Source organism: Bemisia tabaci, chromosome 2 (genome assembly GCF_918797505.1).
Source record: "Bemisia tabaci chromosome 2, PGI_BMITA_v3".
Taxonomy (NCBI): Eukaryota; Metazoa; Arthropoda; class Insecta; order Hemiptera; family Aleyrodidae; genus Bemisia; species Bemisia tabaci.
In genome coordinates this window covers 27949967-27975047 of record NC_092794.1, presented here as the reverse complement: position 1 = coordinate 27975047, position 25081 = coordinate 27949967, and the positions used below count along the sequence as shown (strand labels likewise).

The 25081-nt window shown below is 39.3% G+C and overlaps 2 protein-coding genes across 4 annotated transcripts in view; both read left to right on the top strand.

The window, feature by feature from the left end:
* Positions 1-25081, top strand: part of LOC109032483 (uncharacterized) — a 102250-nt gene that overhangs the window by 36914 nt on the left and 40255 nt on the right. Inside the window, exon 2 of one of the 3 annotated variants that reach the window (XM_072297068.1) lies at positions 5399-6814. The exons of 1 other annotated variant lie outside the window; for it this stretch is intronic. In XM_072297068.1, the coding sequence (XP_072153169.1) occupies positions 6668-6814 (147 nt within the window). In that variant the 5' untranslated portion in view covers positions 5399-6667. Of the gene's footprint in view, positions 1-5321; positions 6815-25081 lie in introns of all 3 variants that reach the window. One more of the 3 variants, XM_072297067.1, reaches the window with a different exon arrangement.
* LOC109041629 (uncharacterized) lies at positions 12449-17384 on the top strand. Its single transcript, XM_072297065.1, has 2 exons — positions 12449-12999; positions 13588-17384. The coding sequence occupies exon 2, from the start codon at positions 13593-13595 to the stop codon at positions 16644-16646; it is 3054 nt and encodes a 1017-aa protein (XP_072153166.1). The 5' UTR covers positions 12449-12999; positions 13588-13592; the 3' UTR covers positions 16647-17384.

The following is a 25081-nucleotide window of genomic DNA, read 5'->3' as shown; positions in this document are numbered from 1 at the left end:
TTGATCATGAGTCCAGAGCTCCGAGTATTTTTAGTGGTGAATCTGCCCAGACCAAGAGTATTTATGGGAACGGGAGCGAAGTCTGAAATTGAGTTTGGTCGTCTGAAACTCAAGTAAGTTTTTCATGCTTTAATGGGGGTTACCGTGTGATTCTCGGAACTTGGTTTGACCATTAACCACGCAGAAAGTGTGGGTGATCACAACACGAATAAACTGTCTTGTATGAATTTTTCAGGATCGCAATCGAGTTATGCGTTTCTACTTTTCCCTACGAGTGAAAGAAAACTTCTCCGTTTTTTCCCCCGTTCGCTGAAAATATATTAACTGATCTTTCATCCGTAATATAACGTATTTTTGGACTTGGTAAAAAAAAAAAAAAAAAAAAAAAAAAAAAAAAAAAAAAAAAACACAACCCATTGTCAAATATTGCTCTCTTCATCAGATTTTGCGGAAATTTTTGCGGTGCGTGCACTTATCTGGGAAAAAAAACGTATCTAAATTGGAATATTAAAGAAAGGACCTATCTGTTCCCTGGTAAAAATTGGCGATAGGAGCTGCGTTTCAAAATACCATAGGAGTTCTTTTAGCCGACTGACGAAGGCGATAGAAAATTATATACCTAGCTGGCTGTAGAAAGTGGAAAAAATCATACTGCCGGGCTACACGAAGCGATAAAAAATTATACAGCCGGGTTGTAGTTCCTATCGCCGGGCTTTACACTTTATCGCCTGGCTGTTGCTTTTTCTCCATCGGCTATAAAAGGCTATAAGAAATTGTGTAGAAATTCGTGTGTTTTGGAAATCCTTAAGTTTGTACGGAATCACCTTAATATTTACAAAACGCACATTATATTTTCCTTTACTACATATATTTTTTTTTTTCATCAATTAAAATGAGAATAATCCATACAGAGTGTGCAAACATTTCAAAGTCATGAGTTGAAAAACGCCGACTCCACGAGATTAAATATTAGAGCCTAACACAAAGCGGAGCGGCGGCGCACTGACGCCTACAAACCTAACAGGGATACTTCTCGCATTGCGCAATACGTGAATTATCCCTGTTAGGTTTGTAGGCGCTAATGCGCGTTTTACGCTGGCTGCCCACCCGCCGCGCCGCTGCGTACCACGGCGCTTGAAGCAACTATTTCACACCAGAGGTATTGCACAGTATCATACGAAATTGAAGGCGCTCCAACATATTAGGAATGGCGGGCATCCTTCAAAAGTACGGAGCTTTCCTCGCAAAATGAATCAAGATACTACGGCCCAAAAAGAGAGCGGTAGTCCAAAAACTCACTAAGTCCTAGCATCCGTAATTAGTAACGTTTAGCATACACTTTATCGCCAGGCTGTTGCTTACTCGCCATCGGCTATAAAAGGCTATAAGAAATTGTGTTGCCGGCTATAGAAGCTATTGGAAATCCTACAGCCGGCTGTAGGTCTATGGTATTTTGGAACACAGATTCTACTGCCAATTTTTACCAGGGTTGAAGACATATCGGGCGACACGGAACCACTTTTAAAGCAAAAAAACATACCTACCTAGAGACCTTAGTTTTTGATCAGGTATTCTTTCCACGGCTACTTTTTTCTTTTGTACATTTCTATTGATCTCCATTTTTGAAGGTGTTATTGACCTTTATATTGTTAAAGCAGCCGCAAATAAATATATTAACCTCAATCAACCAATTATGTCCTTCATAAGCAGTCAAGGTCGAAAGGTTTTTAAAGAGTGAGAAATAAAAACTTGAGCGTTAGGTGTTGCAAGTAAAACTGACCCCTTCTAAAAAACGACGCACTCGCGGAAAAAGCTCTTAACAGCTTAAGCTAACTCTTACCAAAACGTGCTACGATGCGTCAATTTGGCCCAGAAATTCTTCATAGCTCCCAATTACACCTTCTAGCGGTATGGAACGCGGAAATTTTCGACCGTTGCCAAGTTACAGGAAAATTCTGGGTTTTTATCTTCACCCCTTCTCGTAATTAGTAAGAGGGATATAATTACAAGAAACTTCTCCCAATTAAACGCGAAGAATGGCTTGTGTCCCCATACACGCAAAGAAAGTTGGCAAGCGGTTGAGTAAATATACGCGCATATCAGCTACCAACTGAAGTCCCGATCAATCGGTGGGGATTCTCGAAGTTGGTATAACAATGTTTTTCTTCCATCGATCAATCCATTATGAATAATAGATTATGGGTGAGGCAGTATTGTAATAGGCTGTTCTATGAAGAAACGCCGTATGAACACCCGGTATTCACCAAACTTTCGATTAAACACGAATTTTCTAGTGCTCATATTAATAGCTAAGAGAGATACGAGTGGATATAGATTCATAAAGAAACGAATGACAAAAAAATAAGCTGCCAGATCAAAATCACATAAAACCGGACACCTCGGGGCGTACAAGAACCGACCCCTTCCTCGCGGCGGACAAAATTAAAATTAAAAATTGAAAACCTTTAAATCTACTTTCTCCTTATCCGCCAATACTTAACCTACAAAACGTAACAAAAGCATTGAGTGCGTCGAGTCGTAATATAATGAAGTGAGCTGGGGCTTTGTTCTCGTCGACGAGTTCCGAGCTTGGTGTGCGCCGAGATTCGGACACCTTACATACGGACCTTCGGATACATTTTCGATCCAAAATGGCGATGTAGAATACGTAATCATTCATATCCACTTTGAGTGATATCAGATGGCCGAGTCCTCGTGTATCGAAAACAATCGATCATGTATCGAATGGCGACACAGGAGTCATGAAATGCGGGATATGGAAAATGCTTAAAAATAGCGCCGGCTCTCCCATTTACATTACGAGTCTACGAACAAAAACAAATTGTCATCGCGGCCAACAATGGCAACAAAGACCAAACCCCGAAATATCAAACATCTGTGTACGGGGTACTCCAGAAATCTAGACCAGACAAATACAGGATGATCCAGGGTTAAACGGCCGGACTGCAGGAGCCGAAACACCCCCAAACCCCCTCCTTAAATTGAGATTTCTATTTGTTTTAGATAGTTAATGAATTCATGGCATAAACGTACAGGGGATACAAATTTTCATGAGATTCGGTTCGCAACCGTTACCAAATTTTAGGAAAAACTAGTTACTTTCTGAAATTGGGGTGGGAGGGGGGGGGGGTCGTAGCTCCGACTGGGGGCACTTTTGGAAAAAAAAACTTTACCTATTAAAAAGTCTTTTTTTGACCCGTAGAACACGCTTCTGCAGTCTTGCCATTTAACCCTGGGTCATCCTGTATACAGGGTGACTCATGAAGGCAGAAAACGATGGCAACGTGGCTTCTAAATAAATTAAAATAAATATTTCATCGGTAAAAATTTGGCAACATTCGAATGTAGATGCGATGTTTTCCCCCAAACTCAGCAAGCGCTAATTTAAACGGCGACCAAAGGCATTAATAACGACCCCCGCTGTACCGCCGCCGCGCCGCGGATGCGAGACAAACAACGGTTGTCTATGAAAAAGAGGTGAAACCAGGAATATGGGAACAGAGCAGAGGGGAGGAAGGGGGGTGGGGGCGCGATGTCCCACTGTAATGGGCATTGTTGAGACCGGGGCCGCCTCGGCACAATTAGGCTCCAATTTACAATTACGCGGCAGGAGCGGCACGAGACCGGCGCAACGCGCACCTGCACACGCAAGTCGCCGACACCGGAATCCTGTCGTGCTAAGCAAAAACGCCTCATGAGCATTCGAATGTTGTCGAATTTTGTCCCAGATAACATTTACTCACGAAGAATAATGTTATGAATTTTTCTGTGAGATTTCCAGGCATTTCAGATCCAATTAATCACGAAATTCTTTGAAAAATTGCCGAAAAATGTATTGACTAACCAGAAATCAAAAATTAATTGAAATTCGATTATTTAACAATTGAATTAAACAAAAACAAAGAATAAGAATAATGTAATGAATATTTTTCTCTGTGAGATTTCCAAGCATTTGAGATCCAATAACTCACGAATTCGCCGGAAAAATGTATTGACTAACCAGAAATAAAAATTTATCTAAAATTTGATTATTCAAAAATTTAATTAAACAAAAATTTAAAATAAAAAATAAATTAATCAAAAGTAGAGATGATAAATCTTTCAATTTTCGTATAAGGGTTAATTAAACATGGAAACGAAGTTTAAAATCTCGAAATTTATTGATAAGTAAAAATGTGAGCATTATTAACGTTTAGAAGTTCAAATAAACATTTTTTCAGATTTTACAAAAAACCATGTTTTAAATATCTAGTGTTGACAAAATTTATCAAAAAATTCGCGATTTCTGAAAAGAAATTTGGCATCGTCTGAAGGCTCATACGGCGTTGTTTCTTAGCGTGGCAGAATAACCACGCAACTCCCACGGAAACCCTACACAGCAACATGGACTTGGTCCCTCGGCCCGGATGCATCCGCATATCTTAGGGAAGCATCTTCTTGAAGCAAAGGGAGCCAAGTTCATTTTGCTGATGAGTCACACATCGCCAGTATTCTTACGTAATCCGGGGCTCATCAGTAAAATGGGCTTGGCGGCTACCGCCGTTTCAAGATACCTTTAATGACGCGGTCTTTTACGAACACGACGGAATATCAGGAGCTCCGAGTCATTTTTTAAAAAGTTGGAGTGGCTAGCTCCATTCTTTTACAGAGATCAGTCAATAATCAAACCCACTTCGACTGAAAATTGTTCAAAGTATTTGTAACACGTTTCGAATTGATCAAAATTAACGGTGAAAAACTATGGTCTTTTCGAAGGTATCACAATGTTTGTGAATATTTCATACGCTGTTTTGTCAAGTGGTAGTTTAAAATAGGTCAAAAAAATTATGTGAGATGCAACAATTGTCGCAAGTATGGAACTGATGTGTCGTCGAAAATCATTGATTTTTCTTGTAGCAACTAAAGGAAGTAAACTATTGTGCGCCCCTATTTTCACTGATCTTTCCTCCTCCTTTACTTGCTCTTTGCGCAATATACACTCGCTCTGTAAGGAATGTCTTTTATGCGAGCGTTTCTTTCCTCATTAATCGGGTTTTCAGATCCAGGTAACATAATTAATTGACGATTATTTTGTTATAAAATTAAGGATCTCAGAGCACCTTAAAACATCATTCAAAGTATGTCTGATGAAAAAAATCAAACCTAGCAGTACATCTTCAACAGATATGTTCTAAAATGGACATAGGATCGATTTTTACTTAAAATGCTGCTGAGAAACATCTCCAACGAGACACGCATGTAACAACCACGGGGTGAGAAATCTTACTTGATTATTTCCATTTCTCACTAATTTTTTTCAGGGAGTTTATTTTGTTTTAAAAATGAGCAACCGTTCAAAAATTTTGAAACTTAAAGCCGTAACTTTGTCTACGACAAGCGGAATTTTCAACGATGAAAAGCACGCGGTAATAAGCATTCCTCAGCAGTGTCCAAAAAAGTAAAGGATACTCAAAGTATATGTATACAAATGCCCGAAATCATCAGGCAGAAAAATGACGGCATTTCACCCAAAAAGTGTGTCATATTCATAGTGTAAAATATCGTGAAATTGTACCCGATAACTCAAGTCAATTATTAGTTTTAAAGCATTTCAAAAAAGGGAATGTTAACTTTCACGAACTGAACATTTTTGACCGATGTCATTAAGTGCGGAAACGGAAGAAGGCGATTGCTGCCGACAAAATCGGTCGATTCTTAGCTGTGGATAAACCTCGTGACCCGCTTTTTTTGATAATTATGATGATCGGAAGTCGTCATCGCTCGAATGTGATATTGTTGGTGACGTGGATCGACAATGTGTTCCGATACAAGTTTGTCACCGTTCCGTGGATGTTTATTCCGTATGCTGCAGTGGAATTTCCAGGTTGCGAAACCTAATTTCGACGGTCGTGCAACAGTCTCAATCTCAAATTCAGTATGACTCTACTACCATTCAAAATTAGCATCATGCGAAAGTCAGGAGGTAAAGAGTTGAAAAACCGGCTCAGAAGTGACATACATATTGAAAAAGTGCTCAAAAATCACATTTCTTTTCCATGACCTGAAAGGCACAACATTTATTTTTTTTAAAGGGTCATGATATGGGTGGACATTTTCTTTTTTAGGTCAAATTTTCAAATACGCAACGATTTGGGTCATTAATCTACACCAATCCGAATGGAATTTTAAGTGCCAAGATGTTTGACCGGGGCCTCGACGCAAGTTACTTTCATCGCGATTTGCACTTTATGTACGTTCGCAAAGACAGGGGTTCACTAATGAACATGGAGAGAGAATTTTGTCCATCATGCCCCAATGACTTGTAGAGAATTATGTAGGCTCCCGGAAGATTTCATCACGGGGGGGTTCAGGACTCAAGTCGATGATGCAGCGGCTCTCGAGTAGAGTGTAGAGTGTGCGTTCGGTATTAAGGATTCTGGGTCATCGTCTTAAGGTCACGGGTTCAGAGAGTAACATCGTCTGTGCGGTGCCATCGAAATGCAACGCTGTATGACTGTCATGCGTTTTCCGTGTGACGGCATTCTTCAGTGATCTTCTCTGCGTATTGGTGTTGCGTTTTTTGGACTGCACGGCCACAGCGACAGAGTCTTTACGGGGGTTTCCACATGGGGTTCACGGGGTTCGTGGGGGAGCTTGAGACCGGCGAATGACGAGCGCCGGCATGCAAGCGGCTCTCTATATAAGGGAGCAACAGAAACTTCGCCTGAAAAAGAAGAGGGGTCGCTTCGAACTGCCCACGCATGTCGCCACCAAAGAAATCGCACCGTTTCCTGCCTACCCGCCGAGCTCTTGGGTAAGATGCACCATAAAATCTTCTCTTATAATCTTTCTTCTCTCTCGCTTTGACGTTCTTTCCCGATTCCGAATTGGTTCTCGCTCACAAATTGTTTTCTGTGTTGCAAAATAGGATTTTCCTATGAAAATGTGTATAGGGGCCGTATATATATAGGGGCCGTGACCTTCCGGCCAAAGTTTCACAAGCGCCATGTGACGTTTGACATTTTCCGCCGCCCACTTTATAATTTCCAGAGAAATTGTTCAACGAAGTTCTCCGAAAATTTCACTGAAATTCCTGTGTGCTGCCGATCAAATTCAGGGAAATTTTCGAACAGATTCAACCAACAATTTCTCTGTGAAAAAATAAAATGGCGGCGCGTGGACATTTTTAAACGCCGCATGGCGCTTGCGATACTTTGGCTAAAAGGTGACGATATTATGTAACGCTCTCGGGGTAGGGGGTGGGGGAGGCCTAGGAAAGCGTTACCCACACCATTTTGTGCTTACATTTTGAAGGATAGCGACTAACGTTACTGAAGCGTTAAAAGAGGGGGAGGAGGTCAAAAATGCGAGGAGAAAAAAAATAAATAAACAAAGCATCAAACGAATGTCGGCAAGAGCCTGTAATGATCCTAGGAGAGTAAGTAGTGAGTCATGACCAACTTAGACAATCTTGTTAATTTGCATTGAAGTATTAAGCAAATTTAATTTAAGACATATTAGGTAATTGAACGAAATAATCCAGAAAGGTGTTTTTTTTTTTTAAAAGGAAGAAGTCATTTAGTTCTCTGAAAAGAATGTGAAGTGAGTAATGTCCAACTTCGGCCATGCTGTTTAGTTTGTAAGCGGGTCACTTAATTTTGGGACTTATCTGGGTAAATGAACGTACCTACTAATATGAAGAGTTATTATTTTTGTTGAGAAACACGTCCAGTTTTTTAGGGGTTTGCGGTGACTTTGTACGAACCTCATTCAAGGGTCCAGGGCCGGATTCGCCTACTTGCTGCCCATGGGCCGCCTACATTTTGCTGCCCCCTTCTCATTCGTTTTGAAACTCGAGAAAAACCATCAAATGAACGTGCCAGCGGGGGAGGGGTGCATAATACGCATTTACTTGTGTTGAACATATTTTTTGGGAAAGCCCTGTCAACACTACTAGCAAAAATTCACGAAACTTTGCACCAAAGTTAAGTTCCGTAAACCTATTTCTGTGTGGACCAGGCCTTCCATTCATAAGAAATGAACGAAAAAGTTATGAAAGAATTTCAAACATAAATGTGGTTCAATGATTTGAAATTCCGCCGCCGCACCGCGCAGACCGCACTGTGTTTGACGCAATGCGTGAAGTATTCATGCATTCTTGTAGGCGCTATTCGTTTCACGCTGACCGCAATGACCGCACTGTGTTTGATGCAATGCGTGAAGTATTCGTGCAGTCTTGTAGGCGCTAATATGTGTTACATGCCGATCGCCGCGCCGAGGACTTCTCCTTTACATCTCAAGTCCTCGTTATCATTTCTCTCTAAGTCGCGCCGTTCTAGGCCAAATTGCGTGCTTGTTTTCTCTCGTAACTCGACTTATTGAGGGTGCTGTCTCTTGTATCATTAAGAGACGACAAAATTAGAAATTACTATACTCTCAGGAAATGAGAGATTTGGTCGCCTTTTCTCGTTTGTAATTTTGTTCATATAAATCCGATTTTTTTTATACCTACACTTTAAAAAATTGCAAATGTTGCCGCCCCTTAGATTTGCCGCCATGGGCCGCGGCCCATGTGGCCACCCCCTTAATCCGGCCCTTCAAGGGTCCTTCAAAAGAAGAGTATTGAGATGAAAACTCATTTTCCGATTTTTCTGGCAGCGTTAAATTTATCGAATGAAACTATCGGAGTGGCACGAGACGTTTGGTTAATAACCCAGAATTCGCAGGTTGAGGTGGTGAGACGGTGACAAAGGTAATATGCTGTTGTGACGACGACAGGTGGCACTTAAATAGCTCGGAGCAGGAGCGCGTTGACCGAATTATGTGGGACGAACTAACAGGTCGCCGTGATTAAATTCGACTCATTTCGCCTCCAACTGCAAGGGCGTGAGAATATAGGCCATCGACCGTTTTGTTTACGAACTGTCTACGCTCGTTGTCCGTTGTCACCCTCGCCGGAGCACTGTAAGGCGGTTCTACATACAGAAAACATAAAACTCACTCAAAAGAAAAACGTATAACTGAGGTAACAGGAATGCTGAGACTTATTCTTTGAAAATTCACTCATTTATTCAAAAGATGTACGTATGATTTTATGTATTGAGTAAATTATTCCCCAACGGTGGTCGGTTGTGTTCAAGGAATATTTTTTGAGTCGACTGAAGTTTCTCATTTCCAGGAACTATTCAAGAACTTTACTTGCTCTGCTCTATCTCCTTTTGAGTTGACTTATTTTCGGAAGTTTCGAAGCGTGAGGCTGGGGCTGAGACGGTGCGGCAAAAGCATACCTGGAAATGAATACAAGATGTTCTGAGATGCTGGATTCTAGATCCCAACAGAGCCGGATTAAGGGGGTGGCCACATGGGCCGCGGCACATGGCGGCAAATTAGGGGGCGACAAATTTTGCCATTTTTTTAAATGTCGAAAAGGAAAGAAAAGAAAAAAGAAAAAGAAAAATCGGATTCAGAAAAAAAAATTACGAACGAGAAAGGGTGACAAAATCTCTCATTTCCTGAGAGTATATCTCTAATTTTGTCGTCTTTCTGTGATACAATAGACAGCATCTCTAAATAGTCGAGTTAAGACTAAGAGAGAAACCGAACACGGAATTTGGCCCGGAACGGCGCGGCGCAGAGAGCAATGATGACGAGAACGTGAGATGAAAAGGAGAAACCCTCGGCGCGGCGGTCGGCATGTAACACATATTAGCGCCTACAAGACTGCATGAATACTTCACACATTGCGCCAAAGACAGTGCGGTCGCTGCGGGCAGCAGCCGGCAGCGTGAAACGCATAGCGCCTACAAGACTGCATGAATACTTCACGCATTGCGTCAAACACAGTGCGTGCAGCAGCGGTCGGCCCGGAACGCATAACGCACGTAAGACTGTAGGAATACTTCACGCATTGCGCCAAACACAGTGCGGTCAGCGCGGCGCGGCGGCGGAAGTTAAAATTATATTAAACCACATTTATGTTTGTACTTTAATAATTTTTTGGTTCATTTCTTATGAATGGAGGGCCTTGTCCATACAGAGATAGTTTTACGGAACTTAACTTCCGCGTCAAGTTCCGTGAAATTTTGCTAGTAGTGTTGACAGGGCTTTCGCAAAAAATGTATCCAACACGAGTAGGTAAACACGTCTTAGGCACCCCTCCCCCTCCAGCACGTTCACTTGATGGTTTTTATTGATGTTTTAAAACGAATGAGAAGGAGGCGGCAAAATACAGGCGGCCCATGGGTGGTAAGTAAGTAAATCCGGCCCTGGATCCCAATGAAGATCTCATAACTCCTCGGATGAACATATACGCATGTTTCAAAAAAAACTTCTCGTGTGGACAGACATTTCCTTGTTAGACGTAGTTAGGTACTAAAAGTTAGAAAAACAGATGGTTAAGCGACAATTTTTAAAAATGGAATACCTATTTCCCATATGTCTAATTTTCGTGCCATATTCAATACTTATTATCGACTCGTTTAGGCGTAAATGCCAAAGGTTAGTTAGCATAACCCTCGGATTTTGCTGAAACTGTAAAAATATAATGCAGCGTACTAGCTAAAAGGATCTCTCTCCGTGTATATTCTTTTACTTTTTCCCTTCCTTCCTCAAGAATACTTAGCTAAACTCTGTTTTGAGAAAATGTTTCTTTTTTCACAAGGCTTATATTCACAAATGTCCGAGGCATGATGTAACTTGGTTTCTTTTGAAAAAATAGATAAATAAATAAATAAAACTTGAGAGGAAAAGTGACGAGCATGAAAGGTTGATTCTGGTTCAATCCATAAAATTAACTTTGGGTAGAACTTTCCCTATCCCTCCCTTAACGAAAAAAGGTATGGAGTGGCATTAAGCATCTCACTTCCTTGAACCGGCACACAGTGGATTGAGTCGATTAGAGAGGTCGGACACAAAATCTTCGACTAAAACTGCAAATAATAATGTTTATTTCGTCACATTTTAAATTATAAGAGGTGCTGCTGGTAGAAAATTTCAGGAGGAAACCAATGAAACCTCTTTTATAACCTCAAAGTTTTGTATAAACGGAGTTATAAGCGTTTAAAGTTTCCAACTTTTGTCCGACCTCTCCTATTGACTCGATCCACCATGTGGCAGTCCCTTCCTTCCTTATTAGAACTGCTGAAACCACCACCGTGTTCCTTTATCCAAGTGAGTCGCGGTGATTCATTAATAATGTTGTGTGGGTCCTCTTGAAAGCGGCTGTACACCGACGCAGTCTATCTAAAAAACGAGTCGGAGCACCGAGCGGGAGGAAGAAAAATGGCGCAGAAAATTCTGCAGAGACGACAGTGGACTGAAAATCCCCGCGTTTTGAAAGAGACTCTCTGCCGTCCGAGGCGTGTCACATCGATACGATGAGGCCACGTTTTTGTCATGAGGAAAAACGTTGTATGAACCTTCGGACGTTGCCGGAAGTCTTTTGATACAATTTTTGTAAAAAAATTTTGACAAAAAAAATTTGATAATTTTGAAAATTTTTGTTAAAATTTTTTTGAACTATATTAATAATTTAAAAAAAATCGTCCACTTTTTTCCACGAGTAGGTATCAATTTATTAGGATCCCGGTTCCACCCCTAAACCTCGGAGGACTGGACACAGGTCTAGACAGGGCTGGGTATCCGCCCAAAATTTAGGTGATGCCATTTAGCTTACCTATCTGGATACGGGACCACCCACAAAATACGTAACACAAAATTACGGATTTTTCGCCCCCCCCTTCCCCTATTGTAATGTAGGTCCTTATAATTTTGCAAATGAAAAAAAAAGGGCGTGACGTTCCCCTCAAAATCAGCGTTACGACGGCCCCGAAACCGGTTCTTCCGAGGCGTCATGAAATAATTCGTTTTTTATCAGAAGGGATTTTGCAACTTTTGGACGTTCATAGGGCGGTTTTCCGAGGGACGGTCTCGCGGGCAGGAGCACGGGAGCGCAACTCACCCTCACCGTTCACCAGTGTATGATACGGCGACCATAACTACTTGGCGGGCCCATCCCTCAAGATATGCCACTTGGACGATGACAGGACGCGGGCATCGATTTTTCCCGGAGAGCCGCGGTGGCTGTGCCGCGCTTAAATGTCAAAGGCCATGAGTTATTTTTCGCGACCGCCCCCTATCGCTCCTCGCGGGAGCGCCGCCCCCACCCTGACCCACCCCTGCCTGCCGTCAATCCCATTTCCCGCCTTTGGCTTAATCAACCTATACCGCGACCTACATACATCGGCGTGCGTCTCGACTCTGCGTTTCAGCCCTCGATGATTTCTTATGGATTCGCCGCCTCCGTTCACGCATTTCCCGCCGCTGCCGCCGCTGGTAGGTACTTAGATAGAAGGGGATATATCCGGGGATGTTCGCGAGATACGGGATACGGCTCGTCCTATTGTGTCGCCTTCGCCTTTGAGTTACAACTGCTCCGCGGGGAGTTAGGGGGGCATTAATTTCAAAAAGGGGATTTTCTTGTCCCTGGACCTTTTTTCACACTAAAACCCATGTACCATGCAATTTTTTTGTTTAAAACTTCATTTAAGTAAATTCTCTACAAAATTCATAAAAAAAAATGGACAAAGTATAAGTTTTTTTATTTTTGGGAGATTTTTTAAGGCGTGTTACTCACGTCCATAACGCGTCCCTACACTGAGGTTAGCAAGTTTACAGTGATTTATTTAGATGATTAACGAAGTAATGAATTCTGTAAACTGTTTCAGTATTTATATTATATTCTTCTGTTTAGAAAAATACACATTATAGGTAATTACTGTGCACTGGATAATTTTTTTACGCGAGAGAAAGCCTGTACCTGGGATTTGACTCAAGTCCATAACACCGAAGCTTGGTACCTAGTAGAGGCACCAGAGCGCGCGCGGAAGGTGTACACGTGGCTCCGCCATTAGCGGCCAGTACCTGAGGATGTGTTAAAGTGAAAGTACGTTTGTTTGGTGATCGTCCGAGTAATTAATTAGAGTGTGATAACTTCTTTTGGTGAGTAAATAATTTTGTCAACTTGCATGTTTAAAGTCCGTAACGCTCATTATTTTCATTTTAATCCGAATGTAATTAAAACTTTGCTCGTTTTACAAGAGTGGGTAGTGGCTAGTTTAGATAAACGATACCATCTCGTTGAATGCACTTCAATATGGCGGCTAGCGTTCATTTTTTGTGTCAAAACTCGAGTCCATAACACTCGAGTCCGTAACGCCACTTCGAAGTTCATGTGTTATGGACTTGAGTCGTTGTTATGGACTTGAGTAAATTGTTTCTTAATCACTTTTGTAACTCTCTTTTGGTCGTAAAATTTCAAATGATTTTTTTTTTTACACAAATGTATATATTTAAATGAAAACTGTTGATTAAACATGGATTAAAATGCAAAAAAAATTTACAAAACAAAACAAAACAAAAAAAAAATAATAATGATGATTCAGTGGAAGAAAGAGCCCTCCTTCCAGGTGTACATTTAATTTTATGGTGTGTTTTTGAATTGCAAAGCAAAAAAAACAAAAGAAAACAAAAGAAAACATGTTACCGAACAACAACTAATTTCCGTTTTGGTTTATTTGTTTGTTACAGTAAAAATGGACAAAAATGCTGATCCGATTGTTCCTGATATTGCTAGCACTTCTGAGACGAACCATGTTGTCAACAATACGGCTGTCCCTAAAGCTGCTGCCATTGTTTCAGAAGAATGGTTAGCAAAACTGAAAAAACAGAAAGAAGAGGCGTACGAGAAGAATTTAGAGAACAAACAAAAGAAGAAAGCATTACAGAGTGAAGAGAGACGGAAGAAGAGAGCCGAGGCAGCAGAAAATAAACCACCTGAATCAAAAACAGCTGATGTGACCGTAGAGAGAGATATTTTGCCAAAAGAACAACCAGCTGATAAACAAGTTATTCAATCCGCACTTGACCAGCAAAAAAGGCGTAGTGTTCGACAAAAGCCATTACCCAGCAAGGAACCAAGTTCAGATAGTAAGAAGAGCAAAAACACAAAAAAGAAACCGGTGAAGCAAAATGCAATTTGCGATCGAGCATTGCTTGAAAAACGAAAAGCAGGTGCACGTCGCGCAAAAGAATTTAGAGAGAGACTAAAAATGGATCCTGTAAAAAGAGAAGAAGCACGGAAAAAAGAAGCAGAACGTGCTAGAGAGAGACGTAAAAGTGGCAAAATTAAAACTATATCTGCCATGAGTGATAGAGAAAAAAGAAAACAACGCAAAAATTGGAGAGAAAGTTATCACCGTACGGCAGAAAAGAAAAAAAGAATTCGAGAAGGCGAGACTTTTATGCATCAAAATTCCCCTCCTGCTTCACCACACAGAAACGATGAGGATCCGCACCCAGTAAACGATCAAGGCGCAAGAAGAAGAAGAAGAATGCAGCGCAAGCGTAGATCCGAAGAAAAACAAAAAGAGCAAGATCAGATGAATGCTACAGCACATGCTAAAAAATTGGCTGAAACTTGGAAGAAGAGATATTACCGACTGAAGCAGTTTCAAGAAAAACAAAATGCGCAATCCCCTTCCCCTAACAAAATTGCAACTCAAACAATGAAAGAAGGTACCGAGTCGGTTAAAAAGAATCTACTGGAATTTGAAGTTTTGAAGAAAAGCCTTACTTCTCCAAGTACTTCCGAAAATCCTAAAGATAAGCTTCAAAAGAAAACTGCTGTTGCTGAATGCCTTCTTTCACGAAAGCGTGACTTGGAAAAGTACAAATTGAAGACTGTATTCAAGGGCCTGACCGGTTGGCGGAAAATTTTCACGAAAACCCCAAAAAATTCGGCTGAAAACGAAGGGATCCGCAAGAAGTTTAATTTCCTTCGCAAAGAAATTAGAAAGTTTTTCGAAAATGATGACAACTCATTTTTCGCTCCGGGCAAAAAAGATACAATCACAAGGAAGAAAATAAAGCGTCAGAAAAAGTACTTGAGTGAATCTTTGATCGAATTACACAAAAAATTTAAGGCTACCAAAAATATTTCAGTTTCTTATTCTTTTTTCAGATTATGCAAACCTTTCTACATAGTGCCTTTAAAGCTGACCGAAAGAGAGACGTGCTTATGCGCTACTCATGAGAATTTCCGGTTTCTCTTTCAAAAATGCAAGCAGTTAAAATTACTCAATTTCTCATCTCCCTCGCAACTACTTCAGTCTCTTTGTTGCAATTTCAAAAATTTAAATTGCATGTACCGACTTTGTAAAGAGTGTAAAAACAAAGCCATTATTTTTGAAAAGACTGACCTATCAGAAGACACCCCAGTTTTTTACCACAAGTGGGCCCGCTGCTCTGAGGAGAGAGAAAAAAATGGAAAAAAATTTATGGTTAAGGTGACAAGAAAACTTAAATGTAACTGTAGTATCAAGGAACTGAAAGAAACTTTGAATGATATACTTTTGCCTTATATGAAACATTCTTACAGGGTGTATCACCAGCTGACCTTCTCTAAAGATATGAAAGAAAAACTGAACGAGGATGAGGTGCTTATTATAATAGATTTTTCGGAGAACTACCAGCTTAAATTTACATCTGAAGTCCAAAGTTGTCATTTTGGCGCGTCAAACGCGCAGCTCACTTTACAAACGGGCGCTTACTATACTAACGACAAAAAAAGTACAACATGCACATCTTTTTGCTCTGTAGCTCAGTCCCCTCGTCACGACGCGGCAGCAATTTGGGGCCACTTACTTCCTGTATTTTCCAAAATTAAAAATGAACATCCTAGAGTGAAAAAAGCTCATGTGTTAAGTGACGGGCCCACGAAACAATATCGTAATAAATTCCAGATACATTTATTTGGCCACTATATGAAGCAGCTAGGCTTTGAACTTGCATCATACAATTTTAGCGAAGCGGGTCACGGCAAGTCCGTGGCGGACGGAGTTGGTGGAACGGTCAAAAGGACAGCCGACAGTGCAGTGCGTCGTGGAAAGGATGTTCCTGACATTGAAACTTTTGTCCAGGTACTAGAGAATTTAAAAATTCAGGTTTTTCAAATTGAAAATTCCCTAATTGAAGAAGTTGCTAAAGTCTTAGAAAATATGAGCCTTACAACTATTCCTGGCACAATGGCTTTGCATCAGATTGTTTTGGATTGTAAGAACGAAAAGCGATTGAACATAAGGCAATTCTCTTGTCTAATTTGCAGAAACAAACTCGAATGCACTCACTATCCTAAAGGAAGCACCATCTTTGATCAGCAAATCGAACAAAAAGCGCCCAACTCGGAAAACGCAGCAGTGAAGGTAAATAAGCCTGCAGCCATTAAAAAGAAAGCACAGTCCAAATCGGAGGCAACCAAAGAAAATTCAGACAGTAATTTGAAGACATTGCACGATGTAGATGAACGAGAATTAAAAGTTGACACTTATGTTTCTGTTATTTTTGATGAGGAGTGGTATCCTGGTCGAATAAATAGTGTAGACTTAGCCGTAAAAAAAGCTAAAATTTCTTTCATGCGTCGCTCCGGTGGATTTTTCCTCTGGCCATCAACAGCAGATATCCATGTTGTTAACTTTGATGGCATTCTAACTATCCTTAAACCACCCACAAAGTGTTCCTCAAGACTTTATGTGTTTGAAAACGTAGACTTAGTTGATAAACTGTCAACATCCTATCTACGTGATTTGTAACTAGTCATACGAATGATCTCAAGTTAAATCATGAGTAGTTACCCAGCCTCATAACTTGCCTTAAAGTCTTCAAGACATTTACCTCATTTATTTTCGCCAAGTGCCTAGCTCTTAGAGGTTTGTAGTGTAGTGAAACCAAGGGGATAAGGATTTAAATCCTGGATACTGTTTCCTCTTGCTTTCTTACCAAAAAACCTAACAAATTTTTTTTGATTTTTTTCATTTTTCTATTAATTTGTTTCTTAATTTTTTTCTTATTCCTTTCGATACGAAAGTTTTTCATTTCATATATAATGTCTTTACTAAAAATGTTTTTTTCTTTTACATGTTTATTTAGTTTATAGTAATTCGCTACCACACGGTGCAATTTTATTTTTTTACTTTCCTAAGTTTATTTTTGACTTATTCTCTAATATGAAGCTCTCGTTTTATTTCAAATTTTTCTAACAAAAGTCCAGCCTTAAGCTCAGTATTATAGTAGAATAGCGCATTATTTAAGACAAACTATTTCATTCTTTAGAATTTTAAGCCTTCAGTTTAAAGGACAATTTTTCAGAACTCTAATCTTCTTTAGAATTTTTTTTTTTTTAGTTATAAGTTTTTGCATTCCTCTTTTAGTTACTAAGTGTTCGTGTTCCTCTTTTTTGAAAAATGTGCTCTCTCAACATTTTTGTTTGGAATGAATGGTGCATTCCAGTTATTATGTTTTTTTTGTAAATAAAATTTTTCGTTCCAGTACTTTCTCTTCACGATTTTAGTCTAAAAAGTTTGCACTTTAAAACTGCAAACTCAAGTCCGTCACAACATGTTCAAGTCCATAACGTGAATTTCGCAAAACTCACGTCCGTAACGGGGACATTCAAGGTAGTTTTAAAGGGTCAATTTGGTAAATATTACCTATTCTATATCTTTTTTTGCATTTAAGACCGAGGATAGGACGTACTTCTCAAGTTGAGGTCCTTATTACGTACTTGCAGCATGCGCACTATAAATTCAGCAATATCTTAGATCTTGAAATTCGCAATTTTTCTTAAAATTCATTGTTAAGCATGACTCAACACAACTAAAACTTTGATTAAAACAAACTTTGGAGTTTTTTTAGGTAGACCTGATCGTAAGCTTTCAAAATATGTACAAATTAATCGAAATACGGCGAAAACTTGCTGCCATGTTATGGAAAGTTCTGACGTTACGGACGTGAGTTTTTTTAAGTTTTTCTCGTCTTTATTCCTAAAAATTTTGACGAAACTTATCAAAAACATCGGGACCATCATATTTTTCAGATACTAGAAGGTTCAAAAAATATTACCCAATAGCTCTTTTGGTAATATAGAGAACCTGATTTCTCATTTTTCTGTCATCTGAAAAATCCCCCTTTTGAAATTAATGCCCAGGGGAACTCGACTTGATGAACCTTCCAAAGGCGGCCCCACTCGCGCCGGGGTAAATTGAGTTCCACCATGTGTATGATTGGAGGGGCGGGGAGGGGGAATCGAGTCACGTCAGGAAGTATATTCTTTCCCGTTTATTTTATTCAATTCCCTGACATTCTTTATGATCTTTGTAAATCCGATGAAAAATGTCAGGAACTCCTTTGAGATGCATCGAACTTGTTAGTCGAGCGAGGTCGATTTACGTCATGAATGTCGCAAACATATTCTGCCGTGCTAAGGAAAAACGCCGTATGAGCCTTCAGGCGCAGCCAAATTCCCTTCGATAAAATGCGAATTCATGGGGAAAGTTGCGGCTATTGTTATTCCAATTTTTCAGACAATTTTGTTCGCAATTTAGTCTTAAATGTCTAAAAATTTTATAGAAAAGTATGCATAATTTGCCTTAAAAATACGTGTTTTATCCGCAGAAATTTGGCAACTCTCGAATTTTTATACGACGTTCTTCCTTCCTTGCACGGCAGTGTTCATCTCATGCATATTGCCATTGGTGATGTAGGTTAGAGAAGCATGTAAACATATTGTTATGGTTTTAAAGGAAGACGGATTAGGAATCGATTCCTTGAGATTTCCGGAGAATTGGCACATTGAAAGTGACAATCCAAAGTCACTTTCGGATCCTGTAGCATAATATGTATCGTATGCCTAAAAAATTCATCACTTGACTGACATAAGGGCGTAACTACACATTGAGATGAGCCCGGAAAAGCACTGAATTTTATGGAAGACAGGGTTCATTACAGAGTTAAGTTACGCCCTTATGTCAGGTAGGCGACGAATTGTCTGCAGGTTGCGAGGTTTCTTCAGTTACGGCATGTGGTGTATTTTTGGCCTCTGAATCTAAAAATAACCTTAGTATCATGCCGCTGTTTTTCTTAGTTTTTAATAAGAAAAATATATAATTACGTAGTAATTATAAATAAATACCAAAACAATTCTCGGTAGATGTCAAAGACTGACTGAAAACTTTTATTAACCTCTTATGAGAAAATATACATTTTATCAGCTGACACTGACATTGTTGTCAGATGAACATTCTCCCGAGGGAGCGAAAGTGATTAAAATTCTATATATGCTAATTATGCAATTTTTGTGCTGCTATATGCATACAATGTCACTGTCTTATGGGCGTCCCCTGCATTTGAAATGCCACTGTCTTACGGGCGTCCCCTGCAGTTAAAATGTGACTGTCTTACGGGCGTCCCCTGCAGTCGAACAGTCCAGTGTTTCAGAACTGATTTATTCCCACAGAGATTAAACGATCTCTGCATGGAATTATTATCCCACGGAGATCAAATAGATCACTGCATGGAATCATTAGCCCACGGAGATCGAATCGATCACTGCATGGAATTATTATCCCACGGAGATCAAATAGATCACTGCATGGAATCAGATTTTTATGAACTTCATTATCCACAAGAAATACTGCCTCATTAAAAACCTTAACCATATGAAAAACCATTGGATAAAAACATAGGCAAGGGAAAAAGAGTGCAATGTATGATTGAATTCTGATTTGTTTGATTTGAATAAGCATTGACAGAATGATTGTTGTCGCCTTCTCCGAAGTTTTCCGATGTTAATCTATTCTTTTCCGATAAGCTCTGTCAGTTTGTCTCAAGTTCATCTAGAGATTGTTTGAAGTTGATGATTGATTTTCACATTAGACTTCAAATGTCAAACATTTGATTTGGGTAATCGATCACAGGTGATGATTTTTTTTTTTTTTATTCTTCTTGAATAATCATTCCTGGCCAAATAAAATTGTTAAAGTATGTACAATATATGTATAGTATTGTATAAAATTGTAAATGTTAAAGTACTCTCTGCTCTGCTCGTTATTCTAGGCGGTCTAGAGATAAAGGAGGTTAAAGGAGGAGTTCTGTTTTTGTTCATTATTTTCTCCTTTTGCGTTTCTTTTCATCATCGATAGGCGATGAGCATTCAGTCAGGGTTTCATACAAGATTTCATGCATAGGATGTAGGATATACATAGGACAACACAAGATGGACAGGAGAACATAGGACGGACGGGACAGCAGAGGGTTTGGATAGGCTCGATTTAGTTCCTGCAGTATTTTTTGCTCTTAGTTGATAGTATGTTGCCTGAAACAAGATGACAACAGAAACAGAAAAACGAACTATCTATTTTGCACATTGGTATCTGAATTTGAGATCATAATGATATGTCTGATAATATCAGATAATTTAATCCGTTTTGCTTCTACACCTAGTGTAAAATCCTATTTACGTTCTTTCTTATCCAGAGATGCCACTTATCTCCAGCTAGAAATAAGAATAGCTTTTAATACTACTAATCGCCAATACGAGAATTTTAATGCTTCTTGAACTTTTCTCTGTGGCACATTCGATCAATAAGGATCTTCACACTTTTCTTTTACTTCCTTATTCCAGCAGTATTTATTAGTCTTTCACAGTCTTTCAGCTCTAAATTTAATGTTTAAATACCTCTTTAAATGTCTTTAATTTTTCTCACAATGAATTTCTCAAGTCTTTCATCTCTATTCAAGAGGATTATTGAAAGTATAAATACATCATACATTTTGGATGATTTCCTTCCGCACCAAAAAGAGAATCCCAAATTTTTGGGAATTCGATTTCCAATTAGAGCGCTATTAAATCGATTTTTATGTATGTCAAAATAATTTACTGAGGAAGTATGAATTTCACATTATTTTCACCATATGTTAATATAGTTAATAATTATTAATCCGCAACGATGATAAATTAGTATTACTTAAATCCATATATGTTAAATTTGCTTCATTTCTTCATTATGCTCGATTTTAAGTCAAGTGCAGTTTTTTAGTCTTTTTCTCACTCAGGTTGTAAATTGGAGTCAAGCTGCCTGAATGCACTTCCGCTTAGATAGGCTCAGATTTGATTTTGTAGTAAATGTTGCAACTTACTTGGCAACAATGCCAACCTAAATTAACGTTATACAATCGTTGAACATAGTTCAACTATACTTAAATCGTACGATGATTTGACTATAAAACATATAAAACTGAAATAATTTTAATAGTAGTTTTTTATACCATTTTTGGAAAGGTGGACAGGATAACAGGTTATAATATCATCCATTTTCAGGAGTTTCATACTATGTCATAATTCTCTTCGGTGGGCTTTAGTTGTTCGATTAAGTCCGGCTTGCCCTCTTAATGCACCTTTGAGATGATAGAATTTCGCAATTGTTGAAAAATGAAAAATGGCTCGACGTTCTGCCATACTTTTCATATCCCCCAGAGTTTATTTTTTTTTTTTTTTTTATTGTTGTTAGAAGCATCATTTTTTTGTATTTTTGTCAGTTTCTTCTCTCTTTTCTTCCATTAGTCTCTTTAGATTTTTATCATTGTTTCGCAGAATCTTGTTTCAAATTCACTCAACTCATTTGAATTTACATCTGGTTCGATCATTTGAAGTTCAAAATTTTCTTGGGAAAATTGGGTAAAGATCTGCTTGGCTTCCTCATAACGAATGTTTAAGTTCGTCATGTTACTTAACGTTTTCTAGTGCTACGAAGTTCTGAAGGCTTGACAGCTGATAGTTAAGATGAAATTTTGTTGCCAAAAGGCTGGCTTTTTTCGCTTTTTGCATTATTAGGCCGAATTACCGCTTGATATTGCCCAATCGAGTCGTGGAAATCGGTCGATTACTGCACGATTTTTAATAGCTCAGATATGTGGAGACAAATCCATTACTGCACATACTTGGTATTGACACGGAGATCGAGCGATCACTGCATGTCTCAACCAAAAGATGATAATTATCTTTTCAATTCGGCCGTATATTCCACTTTTATGAAAATTTTTAATGTTTGTTGACGTCTTCTAAATTGCGCAGATGAAGATCACGTCGGGGTCACCATGTTTTTCTTAGTTTTTAATAAGAAAAATATATAATTACGTAGTAATTATAAATAAATACCAAAACAATTCTCGGTAGATGTCAAAGACTGACTGAAAACTTTTATTAACCTCTTATGAGAAAATATACATTTTATCAGCTGACACTGACATTGTTGTCAGATGAACACCGCAATTCCCCAAAAGTCTTATTTTTCATCTCAAAACCCCCTTTTTAAAGCAAATTTGGATGATTTATGAGGGGCTGGAGAAAAATGACGCAGAAGTGACTGCTCCACAAGGCTATGTTACACGTATCCCAAATGTTTTCAACGCGCAAGGCTTATTTTGCTTGGTCGAATCGAGATTTTGAAAACCAGCATCATTGCAAATGCTGCCCTGCTGAAATAGAGTGCCAAACGAACGTTGAAATGTTGCATGATTGCTCTCGATAAACATTTAATTCCGCGAAAAGTTGCGAATATTATACCTAAAATTCCAGATACGTACCGAATAATATTCTCTGAAATTACCAAAATATATTGCTCACAGTTTTTCCATGTTGATATTTGAGGAGCGGAAATTCGGCAGCGTTTGAATACTCATAAGACGTTCCTCCCTAAGGAAAAACGCCGTATGAACATTCGAAGGTTGCCAAATTTCTTCTCAGAAAATATTTATTTTTGAAGGAAGTTATCAAAACTTTTTCCTAAAATGTTCAGTCTCTCTAGATCAAATTTCGAACGAAACGCTCCAAAAAATTGGAGGAGAAATATTAAAAAAATTTCCTGCGAAAATTCGTTGTTATTCAAAGGATATTTGACAACGCCTGATGGTTTATACGGCGTTCTTCCTTAGCGCGGCAGTATGGCGCATCACGCCTCCAATTATTTAGCTGCCTCGTGACATCGCACCGTGAGCGCCGATCATAAATTAATCTTCACTGGGACGGCTCGGGGCCAGAACTTTTCCCTTATTGCCAACGGGTACATTATAATACAAATATTTCCCAAAATATTCGTAAGGGGCCGGTGAAATTTCACAGATTTAAAGAGGAGACCTGGCAACATTTTCAGCACAACTTCCCCTAATTCCTGTAAGTCTGTCACACTAAACGTCACCGGGTCCACGGCCTGGGCCTGGAGCGCGAGCGCCGGCGCACAGTGGATCGAGTCAATGAGAGAGGTCGGACAAAATTTGGAAACTTTAAAAGCTTATAACTCCGTTCATACGCAATTTTGAGATTCTATAAGTGGTCCCATTGGTTTCCTCGTGAAATTTTCTTCTAGGAGCACCCCTCGCAATTTAAAATGTGACGAAATAAACATCAAAATTTGCAGTTTTAATCAAAAATTTTGTATCCGACCTCTCTAATTGACTCGATCCGTTGTGCGACGCACACTGGGTCGAGTCAGTTAGAGAGGTCGAACATTAAAATTTTTAACTAAACCTGCAAATTTTGATATTTAATTCGTCACATTTTAAATTTCAAGGAGTACCGTTAGAAGAAAATTTTACGAGGAAACCAATGGAGCCACTTATAGAATCTCAAAATTGCGTATGAACGGAGTTATAAACTTTTAAAGTTTCCAAATTTTGTCCGACCTCTCCTATTGACTCGATCCTCTGTGCGGCGTCGCGGCGCGTCGGGGTTGAACAAATACATCGAACGAAAGAGGAACAAACAAGGGCCGCGATTAGCGATGAATCGATTGGTGATTCAAGACTTGCGTCCCGGATGATGGAAAACACGTCTGTTTGAATTTGAATTTGATTGAGTCTTCGAAGGAACCAAATCTTTAAAGGGAACTCGAAGGAAAGACGAAGGTTTAATCTTGTCAGTATTCCTAAGGGATGTGGAACAAAAAAAATAATGGACCAAATTGACAGACTTAGAAATCTGGCGTCACGATGAACCGATTTACCGCCGGGCTAAGGAAAAACGCCGTATGAACATTTGGGAGTTGCCAGATTTCCTATAGTAAAATATTTATTTTTGAGGAAAGTTGTGATTATTTTCTTATGAAATTTCCAGATCATTTAGATATAATTGCAAATAAAATTCTCTGAAATATTGGAGGAAAAATGTTCTCAGATTTCCTTGAAAATTCGTATTTTAACTGAGGAAATTGGGCAACACCTGATGGCTTAGCTCATACGGCGTTCTCTCTCATAGCACGACAGTGCCAAGGAAAAACGTCGTATGAACATTTAAATGTTTTAAAATCCCCTGCCGGAAATATTTATTTTTGAGGAAAGCTTTGCAAATTTTTCCTTGAAATTTGCAGCTCTCGTCCAGGCACATGTGTTTTGGCGGATTGGTGTCGGCCACGTTGAATATTGTGTAGTGTCCTGGTGCACAGGGGTTGGATAGAACTCCCTTTCTCTTACTATTTCAGGAAGAAAAGTCCCCGATTTCTTGGAAAAACACCCTGTTTAAGTCCCCGAGAGTCCCCAATATTGGTTTTTTATAACTGGTAAACACCTTGACAATGGACCACTAGACAAGGTACGAATTGCAGCATTCTGATACATGTATCTTGACTGAAATTTCACGTAGAACACGATGCGCACAACGAAAATTACCGAAATCAACTCCTTCTGAAGATATTTAATGATTCTTGATGCGAGAATTCAAACCACCCGCTCATGAAAACTCAATGCTCTGCGTGATTCACAACGCGCGCTAAACGTTATCATGATAGTCTCTGCGATATAAAAATCTGAAAACCTCAATCTTGACGGTTTGGCTCAGCTATAGCAAATTTCTTGTAGTTTGAACAACACATGATGGGAAATGAACATTGCTCGAATGAGAAGCTTGCTGAAACCGTTGTGGTGCGCGATTTGACTCACGTAGAGCTTTGAGTTTCTTGTGAGCGGGCAGTTCAAATTTCTTGTAACCAATGTGAAATAAAATCGTTAATATCTTCGTTAGGAGTTAGTTTCAGTAATTTTCATTGCGCGAATCGTCCTGTACGTGAAATTCTGGTTAAGAAACATGTATCAGAAACATTTAACTCGTACCTTGTCTAGTAGTCCATTTAAATTGAAATTATTTGCCTCTATTTTACCAGGCTTTCTCCGTTTTTTTTCTGAAAAATGGGGGGGGGGG

Bases quoted from the DNA above. Each gene is read 5' to 3' on its own strand.
- LOC109041629 (XM_072297065.1), top strand. From the start codon at position 13,593: ATGGACAAAAATGCTGATCCGATTGTTCCTGATATTGCTAGCACTTCT.